This window comes from Anabrus simplex, chromosome 7, assembly GCF_040414725.1.
Source record: "Anabrus simplex isolate iqAnaSimp1 chromosome 7, ASM4041472v1, whole genome shotgun sequence".
In the NCBI taxonomy this organism is placed as follows: Eukaryota; Metazoa; Arthropoda; class Insecta; order Orthoptera; family Tettigoniidae; genus Anabrus; species Anabrus simplex.
This window is the reverse complement of record NC_090271.1, coordinates 33,856,984-33,882,424: the sequence shown is the minus strand read 5'-3', so window position 1 is coordinate 33,882,424 and position 25,441 is coordinate 33,856,984. Positions and strand designations below refer to the sequence as shown.

Below are 25,441 nucleotides of genomic sequence, written 5' to 3'. Positions count from 1 at the left end.
GTTAAGCGAGAAAGTGTACTACTGAATATACGGATAAAAACTCTTCAATGGGGATATGGAAACACTAGATACGATTTTTCCGACATGGGATTATACGTTGTGTATCCATGGATACAGTGAAAATTATGTCTAAAATATCTGAAGTTGAGAGGAAAATATTGAAAGGTGTGAAAAAATACAAGAAAACAAATATGAAAACCTTTTCTGCTGGGACTTATAATAAAATAACAAGTGTACTGAAAGGTGTAATAAACACCAGACAACACATATAAAAACCTGTGCACCAGGGCCAATAAAAATATCGGAAATATTATTGCAGATCACATCATTTCTAAAACAAGGCCGCCATTTTAAAGTTGACAAAACTTTGACCAACTCATGTGATCAAGACGAAACTCGAAGGTGTGAGTTCAACATTCACGACCTCTGTGCGCTTAAAGATATGGACGCCGGTCACCTTTCTGATGGATTTTAATTTTGTGGTGGTGGTGTTGTTGTTTGAGTCATCAGTCCATAGACTGATTTGATACAGCGCTCAATGCCACCCTATCCTGTGCTAACCTTTTCATTTCTACATAACTACTACATCCTACAACTGCTCTATTCTGCTTGTCATATTTGTATCTTCGTCTACCGTTCTTACCACCTACACTTCCCTCAAAAACCAACTCTACAAGTCCTGGGTGTCTTAAGATGTGCCCTATCATTCTATCTCTTCTTCTGGTCAAATTTAGCCAAATCGGTCTCCTCTCACCAATTTGATTCAGTATCTCTTCTTTCGTGATTCTATCTACCCATCTCACCTTCAGCATTCTTTTGTAACACCACATTTCAAAAGCTTCTATTCTCTTTCTTTCTGAGCTAGTTATCATCCATGTTTCACTTCCATACAATGCCACGCTCCAGACAAAAGTCTTCAAAAACATCTAATTCATATATCAATGTTAGAGGTGAACAAGTTACAATATTCATCTACTTCCTTTAAGACTTTATTTCCTAATCTAATATTTCTTGCGTCACCTGACTTTGTTCGACCACACTCCATTAATTTTGTCTTGGACTTATTTATTTTCGTCTTGTATTCCTCCTCCAAGACTCCATACCATTCAGCAGTTTCTCCAGATCTTTTTCATAGTCAGATAAAATAACAGTATCATTGGCAAATCTCAGGGTTTTGATTTCCTCTCCTTAGACTTTGATTCCCTTTCCAAATTACTCTTTGATTTCCTTTATCGCTTGTTCTGTGTAAACATTGAAAAGGAGAGGGGACAAACTGCAGCCTTGCCTCACTTCTTTCTGGATTGCTGCCTCTTTTTCAGAGCCCTTGATTCTTATCACTGGAGACGGATTTTTGTATAGATTATAGATAATTCTCCTTTCTCAGTATCTGATCCGATCACCTTCAGAATCTCAAAACAGCTTGGTCCAATCAAAATTATCAAATGCCTTTTCTAGATCTATGAAAGCCATGTACGTCAGCTTGTCTTTCTCAATTCGGTCCTCTAAGATCAGATGTAAATTCAGGATTGCTTCAGTGTTCCCACATTTCTTCTGAAGCCAAATTGATCTTCTCCCAACTCAGTTTCAACTTGTCTTTCCACTCTTCTGTAAATAATAAGTGTTAAAATTTTGCAGGCAGGAAATACTAAACTAATGGTGCAGTAGTTTTCACACTTGTCAGCACCGGCTTTCTTGGGAGTAGGTATTACAACATTCTGCTGAAAATCAAATAACACTTCTGTATCATACCTCTTACACACTGAGCGGAATAACCTCTCCATGGTGGTTTCTCTTAAGGCAGTCAGTAATTCTGAGGGTATGTCTTAAATTCCTGGTGCCTTATCCCTACTTAGGTCTCTCAAAGCTCTGTCGAATTCTGACCTTAAAGTTGGGTCTCCCATGTCATCAGCATCAACAGCCTGTTCTTGTTCCAGAACCCTATCATCTACTTCTTTACATGATACAGCTGTTGGATATGTTCCTGTCATCTCTCTGACTTGTCTTCTTTCTCTGGAAGTAGTTTTCTATCTGAGCTTTTAATATTCAGACACCTAGTTTTCCTTTCCCCAAAGGTTTCCTTGGTTTTCCTGTATGCAGCATCTACCTTTCCTAGGACCATACAACCTTCAACATCCTTGCACTTCTTTCAGCCATTCTTCCTTAGCTGTCCTGCACTTCCAATCTACTTAATTCTTTATTCGCCTGTATTCTTTTCTGCCTTCCTCATTTTTTGCATTCTTGTACTTTCATCATTCGTCAGTCAGGTCTAGTATCTCTTGAGTTATCCACTGTTTCTTAGTTTATCTTTCCTTTCATCCTAACTTTTCTTCAGCAGCCTTAGTGATCTCATTCTGTATGACTGTCCATTCTTCCTCTACTGTGTGTCCTTCAGCCTTTTCATTTAGTCCTCGTTACATGTTCCTTAAAACAATCCCTCGCACTCTTTTCTTTCAACTTGTCTAGATCCTATCTCTTTGCATTACTTCCTTTCTTCAATTTCACATGGCATTTCATGACCAACAGGTTGTGGTCAGAGTCTACATCTGCTCCTGGGAAAGTCTTGCAATCCAACACCTGGTTTCTGAATCTCTGCCTAATAATCATAATGAAGTCTATTTGATACCTTCCACCAAGCTCGATAGCTGCAATCACTTAAGTGCGGCCAGTATCCAGTAATCGGGGGATAGTGGGTTCGAGCCCCACTGTCGGCAGCCCTGAGAAGATGGTTTTCCGTGGTTTCCCATTTTCACACCAGGCAAACGCCGGGGCTGTACCTTAATTAAGGCCACGGCCGCTTCCTTCCACTTCCTAGGCATTTCCTATCCCATCGTTGCCATAAGACCCATCTGTGTTGGTGCGACGTAAAGCAAAATAGCAATAAATAAAAATTGATGCCTTCCAGTGTCTCCAGGTCTCGTCCATGTATACAGCCGTCGTTTGTGGTGTTTGAACCAAGTGTTAGCAAGGACTAATTTATGATCGGTGCAGAATTCAACCAGCCGGCTTCCTCTTTCATTCCTTTGTCCCAATCCGAATTCTCCTACTGTATTACCTTCTCTTCCTTGGCCTACCGCTGCATTCCAGTCTCCCATTACAATTAGATTTTCATTGCCTTTGGCATATTGCATTATATTGTCTATCTCTTCATGTATTATTTCGATTTCATCATCTGCTGAACTAGTAGGCATATAGACCTGCATTATTGCGGTGGGCATTGGCTTGGTGTATGCTGGTTGTAGTAGCTTCCCCTATTTTCTTATTCGTTATTAAACCAGCTCCTGCATTTCCCCTGTTCGATTTTGTGTTGATAATTCTGTAGTTGCCTGACCAAAAATCCTGTTCTTCCTGCCAGCGTGCTTTACTTATACCAACTACATCTAACTTATCCATCTCCCTTTTCAGATTCTGTAACCTACCACAACGATTCAAACTTCTAACATTCCATGCTCCGACTCACAGAATGTCAGTATCCATCTTCCTGATGATTGCCCCCTCTCGTGTAGTCCCTACCCGGAGATCCAAATGGTGGACTATTTTACCTCCGGAATATTTTACCCGGGAGGAAGCCTTCATCAGCACATCATTCATACAGGGAGAGCTGCATGTCCTTGGGAGGTAGTTACGGCTGTAGTTTCCTGTTGCTTTCAGCCGTGTAGCAGTGTCAACATGGCTGACATGTTATGCTTAAAGTAAATACAAAATTTTTATATTCCACCTTCTCAATACTAAAAAATCATTTGATGTTTTTACAAAACATTACAATGATATTAATATAAATATCATATTAATATCATAAAAATTTTGTATTTACTTTAAGCATAGTCTCAACTCAATACAGAACCTAACAATGAAGTTTATTACTTTGAATAAGACATGTTAAGTAATATTACAAGACCATATCAGTCAGTCCTCTAGACTGCCACCCTTCTAACTTCCGAAAGACTGCTACCCCCCTTTCGATGAACCATTCGTTAGTCTGGTCTCTCAACAGGTGCCCATCCGATATGGTTGCACCCACAGTTCACAGTCTTCATTGGGAGACACAGCCCTCCCCACTGCGGCAAGGTCGTATGGTTCCCAGGGGAGGAGTTAGTAAGGAATTTCTCGACTTTGTATCCATAACTAGGCTATCACAAGATAAGTATGCACCACGCTAGTCGTTTTCACACGATTATGTTCCAAATCCGGATATAGGCTGCCATATCATGCGATAAATATTTGCTACACTTAACTATACCACTCAACACAAGATAAATATTTAACTTCTGAAATACAAGTACAAACAGGCTCACTGTTTTTCAGTAATCTCGCTGCTAACCGGCAAGTGAAACTGAACGTTCCTGAGGCTAATGTGTTGCTCCCCTAAGGTGCAACTTATCCTGTGAAGTTCAGGAATTCAAAGCCTTTTCCCATAATCATGCAACTGTGGCGACAGCTCTTACCAGAGTTGGAGATCACATTTCTTTCACAAGGGATGACAACATTTTCGGGGCTAGGAAAAGTTTGATCATACTAAGCGGTAATAGTGAAAATTCGTGATGCGATAAGAGAGTTATTTTTATATAGATTTAATATGATGAGAATTGGGACTTCGAATTTACGACATGCTAAGCGGGAAAACGTGTTAATGAGGAACACACTAAGAAGGTTACACTGTATTTACAACTTGCTTTTGCTTTGAGATACGTTCCTACGATAATGACTGATCGAGAATTAAACATAAAATTTGTGGAAGAGATTGTGAAACACCCAGTTCTCTAAAATTTCAAGCTACCTGAGTAAGCAATGAATAGTTTGCAGTTTAAATTTCTTTTGGTAGATGGACGGACCCCAAATCTTTCCATTCTACATCATGATAGTATTATAATACCTCTTCCTTATAATTTTAATCACTTGTGGACATTATCACAAAAATATAGAAGGGGACAATAAAATATAATAATAATAATAATAGTAATAATAATAATAATAATAATGTTATTGGTTTTACGTTCCACCAACTACATTGGTGGTTTTTAGATACTCTGAAGTGCCGGAATTTTGTTCTGCAGTTCTTTAACACTAGAATGGTTGAGAATCTTGCATTCCTAGATCAGCGGTAAATGGTCGTTTTGACCCATCATAAGAAATGCTTGGAATCTTCAAGTTAGAACTCGATCAGAGATATATTTTCTTCACCGTGTTTCCACAAATGTAATTTACATGCAAAGACCTAACATTGGTGTATGGACCTTTTATATTACTGGTGGACACATGAATAATCACAAACAACAGTATCATGTTTCTCTAAGGAGTTTACACAAAATTATCCAATTGAATACCTTTTGTTAGTCAGCCATCCACATTGCAACAATTAAAAATGTTCAGAAATATTTTAAGAAAATTTAAAATGACTTGAACACATTTTGCACATGCAACTACATTTTGTACAAATTTTCCACACACTGCTTTGAGTAACTTGCTGGAGGCATAGCTAGACTTGTTGCCTTTACACAGACACACAATTCTTCCGCTGTATAGATAGACACGGTCCTACAGCCTCCTATTGTTGTTGCCCTTGCTCGTCCTATCTTCGCCAGCTGAAGGACGAACTACTACTGCTTTATCTTCCTACCTTTTACTTGCTTGTAAATGACCCGAGCATAGATAGCTGTTATGTCGGGGATATGTAGATACATGCATTGGCCACCCCGTACATGCAGTCTTGGTAGTATATTTGCAAGACATTTGGTCAACCACATATTGTGCCGTTGTAGAAAGATACAGTTTCTGGCTTTCCGTTCAATCTGTGCTTGTTGTTACTTGTGCGTGCCATGTGCTAAGAAGGAGGTTCTTGTTCTTCTTTGGTAGACTGTCAAGGTGCAAGGTGTTTTCCCAGTCTGTTGCAAGATGGTTGTAGAGTATAACTCAGACTTGGTCTTCTTCACCTCAGTAGAGATTTCACGACAAATGGGGTTGATTGTTCTCAGCACCTAAGGTTCCTTTGTTCCTTTTTGGCAAGTTGGAGAGATGTGAAGCTGTCTGTCATTATGTTTCTTGGTTTAGAAACTGCTCCGTGAGGCGAAACACGAGTTACTCTCCCGGTGGCTGCTTATCCGGACACGGTTGACCTTACCAAGGTGTAGAAAGGCATTGCAGATGTATTTTTTGGCTACATCTGCAGCAATCCAAAAGTTTAGTCCATACTTGTTGGGCTTGTTTGTCATAAATTGGGTAAATCTGCCCCTGATTTTGCTGGGAAGTAACTGTTCATCTACTGTTATATTTTTGCTTCGGCGGTAACAGTGAAGACAATTTTCCACAAATTTGTCCCAGATGTCAGAGACAAGAGTGAAATTGTTAGCTGGCAGGCACTCTATTTCTTGTAGAAACAGAGGAATCTGAGGAGCTCTCGAAATCTATCTCTTGACTTGTGTCCTTCATGAATTGCTGTCCACAAAAACATGACCATAGATAATCCAGACACACCTTTCGAACACAGAACACCCCAGGTATACGTGATGACAATCATAGCTTCTAACACCTTGAGCGGCATGGTCCAGTCTGTGTTCTTGAATTTTTTCTGGGCGTTTGATTCTGTGTGTCCTTTCATTGGATGAAATATTGATTCATCAGAGAGGAGACAAAAGGCAGTCTTCAACTCAGTGGTAAGCATGTGTAGAGATACCTCCCTACTCTTTCAGGACGTTCGCTGCATCCTGCCTTCCAGATGCAGAATCAAATCCCCTAGACCTCCCACTCAGTTCCATATTGAGTGACCATCTTCACTGATAAAACACCTAACTGAAAATGACATTTGAGGCAAGTTTGGAGGCAGATTAGCACTTTCAGCTTCTCCTGCTGGTAATTCATCCAGTTGTATTATGATCTTTGTCGTCACTAGTCTTGCTTGACTCGAGCAAAACATTATCTGAAACAGATAGTTCGCTTTCAGATTCAACATCTGAATTTTCTAGCAGTACGAGACACCTCATCAGTCGAAAGATGACCGTAGTACGACATGGATGTAAGAAAAACACTTTCTAAATGATGAGATGAATAGAATAAACCTGCTAAAAGAAACACCTATCTGATGGTATGAGCTCAACAATACTAATAATTTAGGTCTGGTACACACTAATGTGTGACAGTGCAAACTGCTCTGTTGTGATAAAGAATAGTACAGGTGTCAAAATGACCCCTTCTGCTGTCTACAGTATGTCATATCAAAGATCTATGAAAATGTAAATATTCTGCTGGGTATGATAAGTCACCGTAAAGAAGACAAAAATCTTTGAAAAGTAAAGATATTTGAAGAGAAACAATATAAGAGTGCGCACATTATTAAAGAGAAATTGAAGGCGGTTGTCATTTTGACCCCTTCCACTGTTTTATTAACGTGCCATGAATTCTACCAACATGGGGCTGACATGTGAACATCTTCAAATACCACCGGACTGAACCGGGATCGAACCCACCAGCTTGAGCTCAGAAGGCCAGCACTCTACCGCCTGAGCTGAACAATAAAAGAAACTGAATGAGAGATAACGTAGGAGTTACCACTTTTCCTGCTTGAAACATGATTGTCTTTATGAGTAGCTTCTTGTGCGGTGTGCTGGTCTTTTAATGGTATTCAACATAGCTGTTATTGCCAGGAGATCCTGTGGATAGTCTGGCTTCCTGTTTTCCCTGGGTTTGGTGTATTCAAGTGCTGAGTATTGTGCACCTGTTTGGATGAACAGTCATCATACAAGGCTTGTTGACACCCAGCTTAATACCACAATGCGCATCATATCTGGCGCAATCACATCTACACCAGTTCATTGACACTTCCACTGCTAACTGGTATAATGCCCCTGATCTACGCCGATCTAATGCCCTTATGAAGGAATTCCACAAGATCTCAAGAAATCCTAGTCTACCCGTGAATAGTGACCTTCCACTTCTGAATAGACTAAAATCATGCCATCCAACACTGTGTGATGCTGCTAACATGGGTGCTAAGGATTTTAAACCTCTTGAGTGGAAAAGTAGATGGGAAGCATCAATGGATGTGCGCCTTCATACCTTCTTCAGACTTTCCAGTGGATCCCACCTACCACGCAAGACCTGGACTGCCCTGAATAGAATCAGAAGAGGACATGGCCGGTGCAAAGCCGCTCTCCATAAGTGGTAAAAGCTACCTAATCCAGACTGTGACTGCAGAGCTCCACACCAGACTATTCGTCATATCGTCAGGGAATGTAAGATTCGAGCCTATCACGGTGATGAAGATGACTTCCTGCTAGTATCTCCAGATCCTGTACGTTGGATTGAAAAACTTGATATTCAATTGTGAAGCTCAAATTACTTTGTAAGTATACAAATTTTCCTGCTTAAAATTCACTAACAACCAGCCCTGTGGTGCAGGGATAGTGTGCTTGTGAAAAGAGGTTGCTTGGTATCTAGGTCAGTGGTAGGCTACTTTGATGTGTGCCAGGGGATTTCGTTTACAATCCACCAGCACTCTATGCTGTTCATGCTTGATTACTGAACAAGCCAATTCTAGCGTGAAACGTGTCCACACAGTTCACACTCTATGGGAAGGGGGAAGGCGAGGCTGCATCTGACATAGTATGCGTACCTGTCCATTTATCCTCTTCATGCCTGTGACGCTCTTGCTCAAACAGTTCGACAGCAGTAGGGATTGTTTTGCGCTTAAGAGAGTGATCCTTATCAAGTGTGTCCCAGGTGTGATGGGCCGATGTTTGTGACATTCATGGTTTAAGCTGGTCTATTTGACGCTTCAATGGCGCACTATGGGGTCTTGTGCCTGAGGAAATTTTACTGTACAGGAGTTCTAAAGTTAAGAACTTCATGGCCGTTCCGTATTGAACTGAGAATCACAAAAGTAATTTAATATAGTGGAATCCACCTTTTCAATACATGCAAAACTGTTGCACATAAATTATATTACAACATTTTTATTATTATAAAGGTACCGGTCTCGACATGTTTTCAATGTCATCATCAGCCTTACGTAAAACCAAGCAAAAGAATAAATTCACATATAGCAACAATGCACACATGCTAGGTAAAATTTGTATAACGACACATTTGAAACAGTTCATATAAAATATCTGAGAATTGCTACGCGTTGGCGGCGTAATAGTCTTGTATTGTATTGGTACAAGAGGTCAGGCACTTTCTGTAAGTTGTGCTTTGGTATGATAAAACTTATGAACACGTTAAAATCTTGATAAGTATTCTATTCATAGAGAAATACAGCACTAAGGAAAAATCTGAGCACTGTTGGGGGCATGGTTTTCTTATCTTAAAGTTGTACTATGTGCGTCAGAAGGTGGTTTTTACTGCGACAAGGTTCCTGTTCCTCTTGAACTGAGGAACCTGGGTTCTACATATCATCCTAGGACTTACGTACACTAAAACCGCCTTCTGACGCACATAGTACAACTTTAAGATAAGAAAAACATGCCACCAACAGTGCTCAGATTTTTCCTCAGTGCTGTATTTCTCTATGAATAGGATACTTATCAAGATTTTAACGTGTTCATAAAGTTTTATCATACCAAAGCACAACTTACAGAAAGTGCCTCAACTCATGTACCAAAACAATACAAGACTAGCCTATTACGCCGCCAACGTGTAGCAATCCTCAGATATTTTATATGAACTATTTTAAATGTGTCGTCATACGAATTTTACCCAGCATGTGTGTATTGTTGCTATATGTGAATTTATTCTCTTGCTTGGTTTTACGTAAGGCTGATGATGACTTTGAAAACATGTCGAAATTGGTACCTTTATAATAATAAAAATGTTGTAATATAATTTATGTGCAACAGTTTTGTATGTATTGAAAAGGTGGATTCCATTATATTAATTTACTTTTGTGTACGAGAGTTGGTGAAGAAGCCTTGTGTCCCTCATTACACATATGACCAGTCCACTGAAGTCGATGGCCAATGGTAGAAGCTTCTACACTGTTCTTGCAAGTTTTCTCAAGAACTGAAAGATTGGAGACATGGTTCTTCCATTTGATATTTAGGTTTGAAGGAAGTTTTTGCTGATTAACTCTCAAGGTTCTTGATGTCACAGTGGTACAGCTTCTAGGTTTCACATCCATCGAGTAATGTTGTGATAATGATTGCATTATATACCACGAGTTTGGTATGAACTGTTGGGTCTTTATTTCTAAAGACCCGGTCGGGTATGCGACCAAATGCTAAATGAGCAGCACAGTCAGTTTTCCACATCCTCTTCTGATGTGCGTCGTTTACATCAGATGCTCCAAGGTATGAGAAGTGTTCTACCTGTTCCAGAATGATGTCTTGAGACAGAGGTATTGAATTCTGCACCGGGCGAGTTGGCCGTGCGCGTAGAGGCGCGCGGCTGTGAGCTTGCATCCGGGAGATAGTAGGTTCGAATCCCACTATCGGCAGCCCTGAAAATGGTTTTCCGTGGTTTCCCATTTTCACACCAGGCAAATGCTGGGGCTGTACCTTAATTAAGGCCACGCCGCTTCCTTCCAACTCCTAGGCCTTTCCTATCCCATCGTCGCCATAAGACCTATCTGTGTCGGTGCGACGTAAAGCCCCTAGCAAAAAAAAAAAAATTGAATTCTGCAAGGCTAGTTTATGAGGTGGATTGGGCAAGAATCTTCGCTTTTTGTGCCTTGATGGTGGGTCAAAACAGTAGTATGCGCTCAAGAAACTATTGACTGATTGCTGCAGCTCTTAAGGGTTAAGAGCAGGTATCATCAGTTTACTGCAGTTCAGTTATACTGGTCAAACGATTTAAGTGATGTGAGCGAAGTCTTATTGAGTAGAAGAGACTTCCATCAAGATGCTACCTTAAATCATTGCCAGAGGTGTTGTTATGCGATGAATCGCAAAGCATAGCATAGCATAGCAGTGTTGGGACATACCCACCCTTGCTTCAACCTGTGTGATGGGAAAAGCATCACAGATGGGTTTTATGGAGAACATGACCAGACATACTATCATGGAGTGCTCTAACCAGACCAACAAAACATTCAGGCAACCCAAGAGTATCATCACAGCCATCATAGCAGGTTGTGGTAAAGAGTCAGAGGCCTTTCCCAGAGCATAAAGCACTAACTAGAGAGAAGCTTCTGTTGTTCTGCATTTTTTTGATGTTGCCTTGTACAGAAGATCATGTCTATTTGAATATGGTGATGATAGTAACATTCTTCAGGACACTGGTACTTGTTGAGTTTATCCCAGATTAAAAGGATTAGTGTGAAGAGCCTTGCCCTTAAGGATAAGAATGTTGTCTGATTCAGGTGCCTGTCTGGGTTTTAGTTTAAGAGCCGCACAGAATTCCGGGTATCGCGGTGGAGTTGCCGTCCATGGCTGAGGGGTTTCTTGTGACATCATGAAAGAAGTACTCAGCTGTGGTACAGTTACGATTTAAAAGACTGGAGAAGTGTAGTTTCTTGCACTCCAAGATGCCTTTTCTTTCAGTAAAGGTGGTACCATTGTTGGTGAATTCAAACTTCCTATTGAACGAATTGGTCCATCTTTTTCTGTGGTGTTCAATCCAAAGCTTGATTTGTAACGGCTTTCCATGAACTCCGGTCTGTGGCTAATCTCTTCAAGTCCAAGTAATTATCACAACCCTTGTTGTGAATGATTTGATATATCCTAGATATGGTCTACCTCTACAATTCTTTCCTTCCACACAGCCCAATTGGTCCGTAGAGCTCCTTAATCCTTGCATAGAAGTTTTCGTGGCCTCTGGCATCGGCTAACTTTCGACACTTTCTTTTGTCACCAGTTGTTCATTTCCCTGATTAGAGTCTGACATTTCCATTCAAGATCTTGGAAATGGGCTTTAAATTGGAAGATTGATTGTACTGAAGGGATATAAGCGCTTGCCGTTTGGCATCTATGAGGCTCATAATTTGTGCCTTGTTCTCAAACTAGTCTTGCCTCTTTCTTTATCCTCCTGTGGGTGGCGACAGTAGAATAACACCCACGGGATCTCCTGACTGTTGTAAGAGGTGACTAAAAGGGGTCCCAGGGGCTCTCAAGTTGGGAGCTTGGGTTGGCAACCACGGGGCCCGTAGCTGAGTCTCGGCATTGCTTCCACCTAATCGTGCCAGGCTTCTCGCTTTCATCTGTCCTATCTGACCTCCCTTGGTCAAATCTTGTTCTTTTCCGAACCCGACGGTATTGGGTCTTGAGGCCTAGGAAGTCCGTTTTCACGCCCTTCATGGCCCTTGACTTTCTTTGGCAGATACCTTCATTTTTCGAAATGTTGGATCCCTTCCATTTTTTCTCTCTGGTTAGCGGATGGTTGCTCAGTTGTACGTCTTCTTAAAACAATAATCACCACCACCACCACCACTTCTTTTTTTTTTTTTTTTTTTTTTTTTTGAACCAATAGATTCCTTAGCTGACTCAAGGAGAACCATTCTTCACATTTTGTTTGATAGTTGGATTGGATGCAAGCTGCTCAGAGAATGCATTCTGGAACTGTCTAGCAATGGATTGATCTGAAATTTACGAATGTCAAACTTCCTTCTGGACACATTTGAGCGATGCAGAGGCAATTTGTGGTGGTAGGAGTTTGTACATCTTAAAAACAATCCAGCAGTCATCAGTATTTCTTGCCGTCTGTGAACAAAACTTTATCACACTGCCAGGTGATGACATAGTCAAGAATGTGCCAGTGCTTAGAGTGTGGATACATCCACAGGATCTTAAAATGGTTAGGTAGCCAAAACGGAGTATTGGTGCAAAACAGTTCATGTTACAGATTATAAATCTCAATTTGTAACAATAAAAAAAAAGCTCATGCTCAGCATATAGGCCGAGAAGCAACAACCAGAACTTGCCTGGCCACCGAGTAGTGAACTTTTCATATTCTTCTGCAGCCTGCAGCCATTGCGCTCCTCAAGTTATGCATATCTTGTAAATATGAATGACCACACTTAAAGTATGAAAAGTGGGGCTAGCATGGAAATATGCTAACATTTGGCAATTCTTTGAAGGTGGAGCTTCCAATTTCCCATTCACTCAGATTCAATAGATTGTTTTTCAAGGGTAACATTTCAAAATATTGAATCCAAAGCTTCCTGGTAAGGCCATGGTGTATCAGTGTTTGGAGTTTTACATGAATATCTCCAAAAGGCTGGGGGTTCATTGCTCACTAACTTTTCTCTTATTTCATTCTCGTTTTCTTCACATAATGACTAGTTACCTTGCATATTGGTCACATTCATTGACTCTAAATGTTACGTTTATGCGAGAGTAGACAGGAACAAGTCGAACTTCTTCAAAACACAACTGGTTCTACTAAGAGAACTATTAATAGCCTTCGGCGTGTGTTGTGAAAAGATAAGAGAGGATGGCAGATGGTATAACGGTGGGGGGTTAACGGAGCGGGACAATAGATCCCTCCACGTGGAGCCCCACTGACCTTCAACACACTTGCTTGGTGTGTTGAGCTTGAGTGCCGAAATAATATGCTGACTTTAACCTGCGTTTGTGCCTAAACAGTTTGCGTGCCGAAAAAGGCAGTAAGGACCTAAATTATAGGAAAGTTTGTACAGATTAGTATAGAGTAATGTTTTACCCAATATTGATAGTTTTTGAGTTAATAGCAAAACCAGGTCCGGGCTGGGTGGCTCACACAGTTGAGGTGCTGGCCTTCTGACCTGAACTTGGCAGGTTCAATCCTGGCTCAGTCTGGTATACATCAGCCTCAAGTCTGTAGACTTACTGGCATGTAAAAGAACTCCTGCAGGACTAAATTCCGGCACCTTGGCGTCTCCAAAAACCATAAAAAATGTAGTTAGTGGACGGTAAAGCCAATTCTTTCTTTCTTTCTTTCTTTCTTTCTTTCTTTCTTTCTTTCTTTCTTTCTTTCTTTCTTTCTTTGAATCAGAAGTACAATAGAATAATACTACATTTAAGAGAAACAAACTATATACACAAATATATACAAGTAAAAGGTCTACAACGATACATGTCATACAGATTCTGCCCAAAATTTGGCCACTTCAAGGGCATTTGGATTAGCCAGCACCAAGTCTTCCATTGTGCAGTTTGATGGACACAAGGGACAACATAGCAGGTGTTCAGTTGTCTGAAGTTCACCACAGTCACAAAAGGCCGTATCGATGGGGAAGTTCCATTTCTGTAAAGTCGCTCTGGTTCTACCCACTCCAGATCTAAGTCTGTTTAAAGACCTCCATGTCAACCAGTCTTCGGTGTGACCGGGAGGCAACACTTCCCGTGGTTCCATCCATACCAAAAGGCCAGGGGTCTTTTGTTTCCATTTGGTAATCCTGGCTTTGTCCGATGATCCTTCCAGGTGTTCTGAAGATGTTAAAAATGCTTTCCTGGACTTCAATCTTCGTTGGGCAGGTTGGTATCCAAAGAGTGGATGTGAAGGCATTAAATTTGTTTTAAGCCTTTCGTTGTTAGCAGCAACAATAACATTACTATTATTACATCCAAAATAGTATTATTTTTTGTTTTGAAGACTAGTTACAGTTTCTAAAAATATTTAAAGATATACATTAAAAAGAAATAAACAAAAACTTTTCACTTATTTATTTACAAAATGAGAATTCGAACAAGGTTTCCTTGGTGCTTCACTCTGGCTTGTACGTCTAAGATGTAAGATAAAAGACCGTCGGTGGAGCGTTATCCGGAAACTAGCCCATAACGCTGGCAGCATTTCCTCGTTGGATAGCAATTCCTGTCTGCTGCCTCAGGAATTCTGTTGAAGAGGAGTCTCCAGTGATTGCAGATAATTGTTGGCCAATATTTGAAATCAGACTTTTAGCCTGTTGACACCACATACCCATTGTTTCGACTGCGAATACCTCGAAGATGTAGTTGTCCGTTACTGCTCTGTATTTCGCCCTTTTATTGTGCACGGCCAATTTTGCAGTCGAACCAGCAGCCTTGCATGTGTGAGGCAAATGAGATGGTGTTTAAGTATCGACACACATGACATCCCACAGGAGAGATCTGCCTTTGTTCCATGGGACTAAAGTCAAACCATCAGTGCATTTTCAGTCTGTGTGACTAATTCCACTCGGTTCTAGGACAGTAGGGACATCGATAGATGTAAAAGCTCTTTTGGTAATATCATTAATTGAACAGTGTCGTGAAAATCGACCAGCACTCTTAGGGCAACTTAAAGCATGGTGGCCATAAACGTAGACTTCCGCTCCACGTATGCACTTACGTGATTGGCTTATTTTGCAACTAAGACGTAAGCAGATTGCGATTTTAAATGACGTGTTATCCATAAGTGTGCCCGCATTGGCTGACGGAAAAGACTTAAGCCGACAGAATCAAAAAGTTGTTGGGTATTTACCATATCCCAACTTCTTTGTGAATCCAGGGATGCTGGAGGGCTCAAATTATTGGTCATGGCATTCCAGTGATCTTGCATCAGTCATATGGCATATCTTGACATTATCACCGTAATCAGAGAACAGATACTCCATAAGCAGAAGCAAGAAAAGCAGGAATGGAAATATCAGTTAATCTACGAATTCCAAGGCCTCCAAATCGTATTGGTAAACACTCCAGGATCCAGTTATTTTCCTCAAATGGTATATTTAGTAGAGACTCGAGGCAACTTCTTGTCAGATAATCAACTTGAGCAAGGAACGAAGGAAATAACCATAGACATGTGGTCTGCAGAAAGTAATTAAATTTTAAAATAAAAATACAGTTCTTCATTACGAAGTATACCGTGTGAGAATTGATCACTCGTAGACCATCATACAGCCTCATTAATTCTGTTATGTCTTTTCACGAGAGTTTAAACCTGATGTAAACATGGTATGTCCACACCTACGCCAAAGAAAGAGTTGTGATTCGCTGAGCGTGTAGTACCGACCTCCACCTCGCCAACGTCTTGTGTTCGGACGTACAGAGCTGCGCATCCATACGATAACAGTGCGAAGATGTGACTGAATAAACGACTAAACTTGGATTATTTTCACTTAGTTCATTGAATACATTCACAATGCACTGCCTATGGCCACTTCTGAGCGGTTTACCACTTTTGTGCTGCACTACATGTGAAGGTCCATTTATCTCACTATGAATACTGGCACTGACTGCAAGATGCAACACCTTATCTCCAAGCTGTACAGCTTGGGACTTTCCCTCACTACGAGAAGACTTCCTGTATTACACCATGCCTTGTGCCTTCATTTCTCGTTATATAATCACTATTTTATATTTAAAAAACATGTATATACCGGTATATATGGCAACCATTTGATTACGTTCTCTTCCATACTCACTAAATGTAATAAACTAAAATAAAATTAATGCCACGTACTACTTTTCTTCGAGCTCGCATACAGTCGAGTGAGTGTGACGGTTGCTGCTCCAATCAACTACGTCCATGTCCACGTGCAAAGGCAACGTGCTCTGCCTATTTGTTTACATCAGGATTAAACTCTCGTGAAAAGACATATAGCTTTTGCTTCACAATTTCCTCCATGGCCTCAACTCTAAGGGGTGATCCAAGTAAGGATAGACTGGAGTTTGTTATAACGTGAATACCGGGAATGATGTGCTGAAATGCAGAAACTGTTGTCTCATCTCTTGCAGAACAGAAGTAGATTTCACATTTATGCGGATTTACTTCCAAACCAATGTTTTTACAACCAGTGACAATTTTCTTTAGATCCTTAGAACCATATCGGGATCACCGCCGATGATTACATCATCCAAATAAAATAAGTTAAGAGGACTTTTCAAGTCTGCGATGATAGGCTGGAATGCAAGACTAAAAAGTAATGGTCCTGTTGGATCACATAGCTGTACCCCAGACTGTGACAAAATAATGAGATCCAAAATACAAGTTAGAAGGGTATCTATATGCTTGCCAAAGGAAAACATCAAGTTCTGGAACTCAGTCTTGTACTGTCTGTACATAGTATCTCTATCGATGGTGTTAAATGCATTTCTGAAGTCAATTTTTACTAAGATTTTATTCCATGTAGCATTTAAAGGTAGGAAAGTTTGTGCGGAATGGATGAAGGTTTCACAGCCCTTTGAAATACCAAAGCTAAGTTGGTGAGGATAGAAGTACTGGCTAATGGTCCCCTGTACCTACCATGCAAGATAATTTAGCAACCAGCCTTCGAAAGGTGTTCCCAGTAGCGATAGGTTGAACGCCTCCGTCAGGTTTCTGAAGAGCAACTAATACGGCCCAATAAAAGTTCGGACACACTTCAGAACTGAGTTGCCCTCTTAAAATGAAATTTCATAATTTTGTGATAGACTGCAGCTGATTTAGAGGTAAAATATATTAGATGTCAAGTATGGATGCAGTCAATTCCCGAAGCAGAACAATTAGGGAACGACTTTATTCCTTCAAGCACCAATTCCGGTGTCACACTGAGATGACGGAGGATGTTTATCTACTAAAGATTCGAAGGTGGTATGGGTGCATTCTGCTATCCCATATTCAGATGAAAGAACCCTAACCGCTCCTCGAATATCCCCATCTGCTATTCTGTTTTCTATACAACAAACTTTAGAAGGCACAGTATTCTTTTTAGCCACGGGTTGTGGTAGTTGGAATTCTCGTAAATTTTCCTATATTTTAGAAACTAGTGAAGTAGCCTTTCCATTAAATTTCTCGGTCACAAAGGGCAGTGTATGCAAAAGGCATTAGATCCTGCCAGCATTCCAAAGAGTTCTGAGAAATACATCTACCAGTCAACTGTGGTAGTCTATCTGTAGTTATAACTCTCATCCCTTTTGGAACTCATCTTAAAATTCTAATACTGTCTTTACAAATTACTGTCTTTACAAATTCATCGGATAGCCTGTAACGCCTTATTTGGAGATTCAGCATGAATTAAATCACTAACCTGTGTTTTAGGCGTTGAGGTAGATTGATCTGGGTGACGTGAAATTTCACGCTTGTGCTTTTGGTGACTGTTCACACGATGGACTTTTGAACGAGGTCTTCGCCCTGTTTAGGTGTTTGGGTCCACGTTGCTTGTTAATACCATTTCTAGTAAAGGTCTTCCCACAGAATTTACCATCAACATGATCAGCTGGCTCACCAGATGACATAATTGGTTTCTCTTTGTATGAACGCATTAACACCAACAGCAGTACATAGGTGTTATGTACGTTTCAAGGTGTTGTAGAGTTTACTAATCAGCGACGTGAAAAATTTGCTAAGTGATGATAACATCATTGGTTACCAATTGGTGACACCGTAATAGTCTGAAGGGGCAATATCTAATTTAAATCTGGCAGGTAATAAGAGAGTTAAATCCACCTTTTCAATACAAATGAGTGTTTATTAAAACATACGAGCATGTATATTTCCATATTTTTTCGGTCATACAAATTCTAGCTCTAGTAATAAGAAACAGTTGCCTTGCTACTTTACTCAGTCTAAAATTATAATTGTACTGTATGTTGTCATTTGACTTGATCATATGAAGTTTCCCTGTTGTTTATCAATGTGTTTATGTACATTTTTCTTTTTCCCCTAGTGGTTTAACATCGTATATACTCAGTTGTGTTTCTCCTTCACTTGAACTTCAGCTTCCTGTTTTATTTTAGAAAATTAAAACCAACTTACTATTTTAGGAGGAAGAAGAGGATGATTATGTCAAGGATGACCTTGTGGATGAAGAAGGCTCAGCTGAGGTGAGCATGGAGGAGGAAGAAGAGGAAGTGGAAGAACTGGATGGTGGAGAAGGTAGCCCAAATGTGAGGAAACGCAAGCCTCGGAAGGCTGACTGAATTCTATCTGTGTACTGCATACCTCCTTTGTTAGAAGAAACTGTTGTTACCATATAACCGTTCATTACAATACTTCCGTCTGATGGCGGATGTGGATGGTCCAATATCGGTTGCTGAAAAATTGCACAAGAACAAAGACCTTCAAGGTGTTGTAGAGTTTACTAATCAGTGACGTGAAAAATTTGCTAAGTGATAATGAGAACATCATTGGTTACCAATTGGTGACACCGTAATAGTCTGAAGGGGCAATATCTAATTTAAATCTGGCAGGTATCTCACATTTTTTTAGATATGTTTGCTATACTACCTTGCAGTATGGGATTGTTTTCCTTGTGCTGTATGATTGATGGGGGTTCGAAATGTGATTTAGGTATGATTATCATAAACACCTCAAGAGTTAGGAACCTTAACTACAGATGTGAAAAGAAATGCATTTTATCTTTGAGGATGTAATTTGTTGGAATATTAAATTTAAAAGTCTTTCTTTTTTCTTCATAATTTTCTTATAGGATGTGCATATTTAGTGCAACACAATAATACAGAGAAATTGTAGTGGAAATGAGGAAGTCTTACCCCTCTGTTTGAGCTAGTTGTGTGTAAAAAGAATTAAGATAAACTAATTTGAAAAATATATTCTGTTGTGTGGTCAAATTTATGTACAGTGTCCCAAATTGTTTTTGTGTTGAATGATGATTGGAAGTATTAACTTGAGAAGTGTTTCATAATTTTTTGTGAATGTTTTTCGTGGGTTGTTCTCATTGTTTGCGTGTGTTTTTTGCCTTCTTGGACAGTGCTATTTTGCTGTTGAAGTCACAATTAAGAGTTAAATTATAAATACTGTACATTTTGAATTATCTTTCTGGTTGTATTTTCAGTTAGTACTTATAATAACTGTTTGTTACAGGTTGATAATTCATTGTAACAAAAAGTGCAGTTTGGTTGTGTGGAGTAATGTTTGTTAACATGAGCATTACCTTTCAATTTGAGTGGAGTGATAATCTTTTGATACAATATTTTCATGAATAAAAGTGTTCTTACTCATATTTGGCTCTCTTGTGATAGTATAAAATGAGGTTTTGACTGAGTTTTTGTAATTTCATATGTAATTAAAAATTCCAATCAACTTTTGGACTACTATGTTACTGTTAAATTCAAATTTCATTATACAAAATTTTTTATTATCACCTGTCAGTTGCATAATGTGTCCAATATTTATCCATGTGAAACGTCTAGTATATGCTGTTTGTCAATATATACATACATCGCAAATTCAATAAAGATAGATTGTTTGAATAATGTAAATTCAATAAGATATAGAATTACTACTGTTGTGTTTGTGGAGGTAACTTTCAGTGATAGTTTGCTCTTTGGCACCATTTATTTATTTATTTATTCAATCGTGTCAGAAACATACATTATATCTTACAATAATATCAGGACAATAACAAATCTGGTACTATAACCATTAATTATTTCTGATGATGGCAGATAACGATGCGATTGAGCCCGTGGGTTCTTAGCCTATTGTTGTCATACATTATTTTTTTCAGTAGCTGGTGGCACCATTACATTAGACACCAACAATTGCTCACGGATTCTTTTGGTATCCAAGAGCTGTAGTAGCACTAAGAATGGGTTCTGCAATCACAACTATATTGTGAAGTTCTGGCCAACAAAATGAAAACATTACAACATGCACACAGAAATACCATGTGTGATACTGTACTTATGTTAGAGAAGTGTCAGAAGTTGAATTTCCTCTGCATTGATTACTTTGTTGTTGTTTCTTCCATATCTTCCTGAAATATTTCGAAGTTTGGAAGCACGTGGACTGGCATATCTTTCCTGCACATGCTGAAATTTCATTGCTTGTGCATTGTGACGACTGCAATAGTTTCGAGTTATGTCACCTTCACTTCTGTGTTCCCTTCATCATCATCATCTTCAGGCTCATTTTGTACTCCCACTACCTAACATCAACATGAAACTTTTTCTGCTCAGCACTTTCTTCTTCAGGAGAGGTTGCATAATCTTCCTTTGCTGCAGCGGGCAGAAAGTGTTCACTGCCTTCTACAACGCACTAAATGCTTTCCATGGCCTCTGAAATGTTAACATTTAAGTCACAGACTGCTGAGAGATTGGATAAAGTACACTTTATGAGCTGCTATCTTTATACTTCTTTTATAGCATAAATTATACTCTGTTAATTGGTTGCAAAAATAGTGATATGTAAGTGAAACATTACATGGACGTTTTCTAAATGTCACTGTATGTTGTTTTTTACTGAGCAATTGTTGTGAGCAGGAAGACTTATTAAATTTTGTACCATCAACTGATAGAAGCCATTTTTTAAAAATGTGTTGTGTATTGTAATGTCCAATGTGAAGATGGGCAGTTTGCACATTTGTTTGTACGATCTTTGGTTATGGAGTTAGTTACTCCTTAACTCAGTGCGAGTGTGTCTCTGTGTCTATTGTGATGCATGCATGTTACGTTTTCTGTAGTGTGTGTGATGATGGTGATGAGGTAGGGAGGGGATGAAATCTAGTGTCGTTCATAGCTTACTCCTGTTGAATAACACCAAGGGGGTCTGCTCAGGGCTTAAGGTCACCATTAATAGTCGTATGACCTCACTCCATATGAACAATGCAAAGAACTTTGTAATTGAACTTGGGCTCTTGTCATTTAGTCTAGTGGTCAGGAATTGTATACCGCCATCTCTTTTATCCTGGCAGCTAACATTCTGGTGGTCAATTTTTTTCGTGTACTTTCGGGAATCAAACTGGCTACCCTCTGTTATATCATAAAGACACCTTGACAATCATGGCCAGGCAAGTTCATTTTTTAACACATTGGAGACGCCGCTCGTAGAAACTATGGGCGCGCTAATTCATTGCTGCTGACGGAGCTCGGAGAAACTACGGGCACGACTTCACTGTAGCTAAAAAAATTGTAGCAGCCTTTTCAGCGAGCTGTGACTTCACTAGGATACTGTTGAATGCTTCTTTAGGCATAAAATATACTAGTTTTGAGCATAAATCGAGAGCTCTTCTTTCAAGGCATTGATAACACAGCCACGTTCCTACATAACCTAAGGCTGCATCATCGTTGACTCTCAGCTGTGAAATGGGCGGGAAAGTACGTACAGTACATGCGGACAGGAAGAGTGTGTGTTCGAGAGGCAGGCTTGTTTGTGTAATTCTTGTGAATATTTAGCATGTCTAATTCAAGTGTACGAAATTTTGACAACGAATCCGTAATGGATGTGCTTATGGTAGATACGACTTCTGGAAATGAGGATGAGGATAACAATTACACACTAAGTAAACATCATGATTCTGGCGCTTCAGGCTAGTAAATACAGAAAATGAGCTAATTTCGAATTGGTGTGAAGTGTAACGTAGTTTTATATCGCTTCCTTGAAGTGGGTTCAGTAATACTGTTTTATACCGCTTCCTAAAAATGTGGGTTTCCCATGTACCTGCAGCAACTCGATGCAACCCCGTCGTCAAACAAAGAACAGTGGGAATGCAAATTCCTAGTTGTAAACAAGGATATCGGTGCAAATTGACCAATTAGGTTACAATCTGTATTAGTGTGGTTCAGTAGATGTGCCCACAAAGTCAAATTTTGAAATATTAACCGAATTGGCATCCATAGCTGCTTCAGATTTTTTTTCTCGTTTATAAAACATATTATATTCATAAATTTATATTTAAAAATTGCTGCACTACTATGATAATTAAAACTCATTTTTGTGTAGAAGAAAGTGTGATCTTTCTATGCATTCCAAAAGATGTTATCATGGCTTACCCTAGCAATGAAAAATTTTCTAAAACCATTAAAAATCCTGCGATTTCTGGAAGGTAGCACATTCAAATATGGCCGCCTCCAATGTGTTAAAATATTACACCCATTATTTTATAGGCCTTAGAACAATGGTTAGATTTCAACTCTTTTCTTTTCCAGCACAAAGACAAGTTTACAATTTGTAAATGCCTTTTCTGTTATACATATTTCCAAGGTGATTTGATTTTTGTTGAAGGTCTACTTTAAATTGAAAGGGTGGAACATGTCACTCGGTGTTTAATATTTTTGTTTAGTCATTTATGTCTTAACTTTCAGGTAATTTTATTAATTGTGTTTAACCTACTACAGAATATTTTTCACCATGTAATTATGTGAGCTGGAGGGGCTTTAGCTTTGTGGTCACTAGCCTCATCTAAAAATGGCTTGCTAAAGAGAAGCATCTATTTGTGTGATTTTTATTACATAGTATTTAATCCTTCTGTATCAATTGCCATTTCAGGCAAGTACTGATTTATCTATGCAAATAAGGAGGAATATATTTAGTTTCCTTAATTTATTTAATACTATACTGAAAGACTCCATAATTTCTTCCATTTACCTTTCAGATTGGTGGCTGGGTAATTGAATGTGTTCTCTGACCATTGATTTCAAGTTGTGACACTGAAAAGGAGATGAAAAAAACAATTTAGTCAATAGAGTTTTATTTAGATTGATGCTTTCATGGCCCTTCTTAATAGACATGATTATATAGCTTTTGGGCTTTGCCATGTCAAGAAAACTGGGAAAAATTCTTTGTTTCGCGGGGACTTTGCTCTGCGTCTGGAGAAGAAAACTTGTCTGTCCACGAGGAAGACTTCTCTAATAAAGACAGTTTAGATTTGAGAATACTTTACCGTGGGTCTGTTGTGAGTGGCACTCTCGTTTATGCCCGTCAGCACCTCACTGCATGTTATCATGAGCGCTAGTCCGATTGCTTGGACGCCGCACTCTCCTGATTTAAACTGACTGGGTTTCCTGTGACAGTACTTTTGTTACACCCTTCTTTTTTTTTTTTTTTTTTTTTTTTTTTAAGGAATTTCACCTCTCACCCACACTGAAATTATGAGGAGCTTACCGAAGAGAATGAGAAGTGGCTGTGATAAAGAAGTATTTTCAATGTAGCAGTGACACAACCAACATTTTGGCAGTATTGTATTTAAAATGTGTTTTGAAACACTGATCCGATGAGTTTATGATATAGATGTTAATTCCCATAGGGAACCTGAAATATTAGTTCCGGATGAGTAAATGAGTCTATGATAGTCAAGAGGCATTGTCACTGGCTTCTCACCAAGACAGCTGTTGTTCGAATTCTGGTCAATGCCTAAGGGATTTTTGGAAAAAGAAAGTCTCGTCCCTGTGGTTCGGATTCCACATAAAATTGGAGGCCATGATTACGATAGCTACAGCCATGTAAAACAACTAGGTAGCTTGCGTCATTGGTCTGGTAATGTGATGATAATAATCATATGGCGTTGACTACTGTGTTTTGTTGTCATTTAGGCTGCCTGTTTCAACTTGGGCGTTTCATGTTATTCTACTAGATAAGTGTAATGGTTCTTTTTTAGGAAATTCCACCTGTAAAAAACAATTTCCTAAAAAACAAAGAACCATGGCATTCGTTAAGGTTGACAATACGAGCTTAAAAATGAAGTTTGCCAGGCTGAGTGGCTCAGACGTTTAAGGCGCTGGCCTTCTAACCCCAACTTGGCAGGTTTGATCCTGGCTCAGTCTGGTGGTATTTGAAGGTGCTCAAATACGACAGCCCCGTGTCGGTAGATTTACTGGCACGTAAAAGAACTCCTGCAGGACTAAATTCCGGCACCTCAGCGTCTCCGAAGACCGTAAAAGTAGTTAGTGGGACATAAAGCAAATAGCATCATTATTATTTTTAAAATGAAGTTCTTTTTATGTAACTCTACTAGATGACAGAGAAACAGATCGCTGTTGGCGATATATGGCATAGTTTTAACGTGTCACCAATTTTTTAAATGGAATGGAATATGCAGTGTTCTCATTTTAGTGGAAAATATAAAGCTGATATTTTCTTGCTTTAGTTTTTTCATCAGCTGCCTTTACCCAGCCCTCATCTGATACAAATAAAGAACATGTTTTTGTCTGGGTTACTGGTTTGATACAACTCTTCATGCCACCTTAGCTGGACTAGCCTAAATTTTTAAATCCTCTTTGCTTGTGCCTTCATTGGTTATTCTCTTACTCAACTAGTAATATTCATCTACTTACTTCAAGGCTTCATTTTTTTAGATATTACTATAAAACACTATCATAGTCAGTTCAGCAGTAACTTGTAAGTCTAAGTGACCTAGTCATATTTATTATTTTCTAGCCAAAGGGGTGTTTGTTTGGGCTCTACTCACAAATATATAGACTGTAATATATAAAAATTGCATGAATTAACTTAATATAGTTTTAAACATCAGGATGATCCATAATCATCCAAAGATGCCAACCACTATGGAGTTTTCATGTTTTCTACATTTTTCTCACATGAACTGCAGCAATATGGAATTGGTACTGATTATTACAAATTTTATAAATTTGAAATGCTGTTTATAAATGTTCCACTTCTCTGCAAACATAAAAGAAATAGTTTTGTATGTTGGAGACTTGCTGTTATAAAATCGTGAAAAATTACAAAATGGCAATCTTTGACTGCAAGCGTAACATTTTTGCTGAATGCAAATTCCCAGCATGTGTGCTTCATTTCTGTTTTACTTCTGATTTAGTAATGATTTTCCTTCAGTGATTATCCTGTTGCCTGCGTTCATTGCAAAGTGATGTGTAGTGCAGGCGTCTATAATGACGAGTATTTT

General features: G+C 39.2%; 1 protein-coding gene across 1 annotated transcript in view; it reads left to right on the top strand.

Annotated features, from left to right (window-relative positions):
* Window positions 1–23,335, top strand: part of LOC136877222 (thioredoxin-related transmembrane protein 1) — a 117,967-nt gene extending 94,632 nt beyond the window's left edge. Inside the window, exon 6 of the mRNA XM_067151072.2 lies at window positions 18,603–23,335. Within this exon, the coding sequence (XP_067007173.1) occupies window positions 18,603–18,758 (156 nt within the window). The 3' untranslated portion in view covers window positions 18,759–23,335. The remainder of the gene's footprint in view (window positions 1–18,602) is intronic.
* The last annotated feature ends 2,106 nt before the right edge of the window (window positions 23,336–25,441 follow it).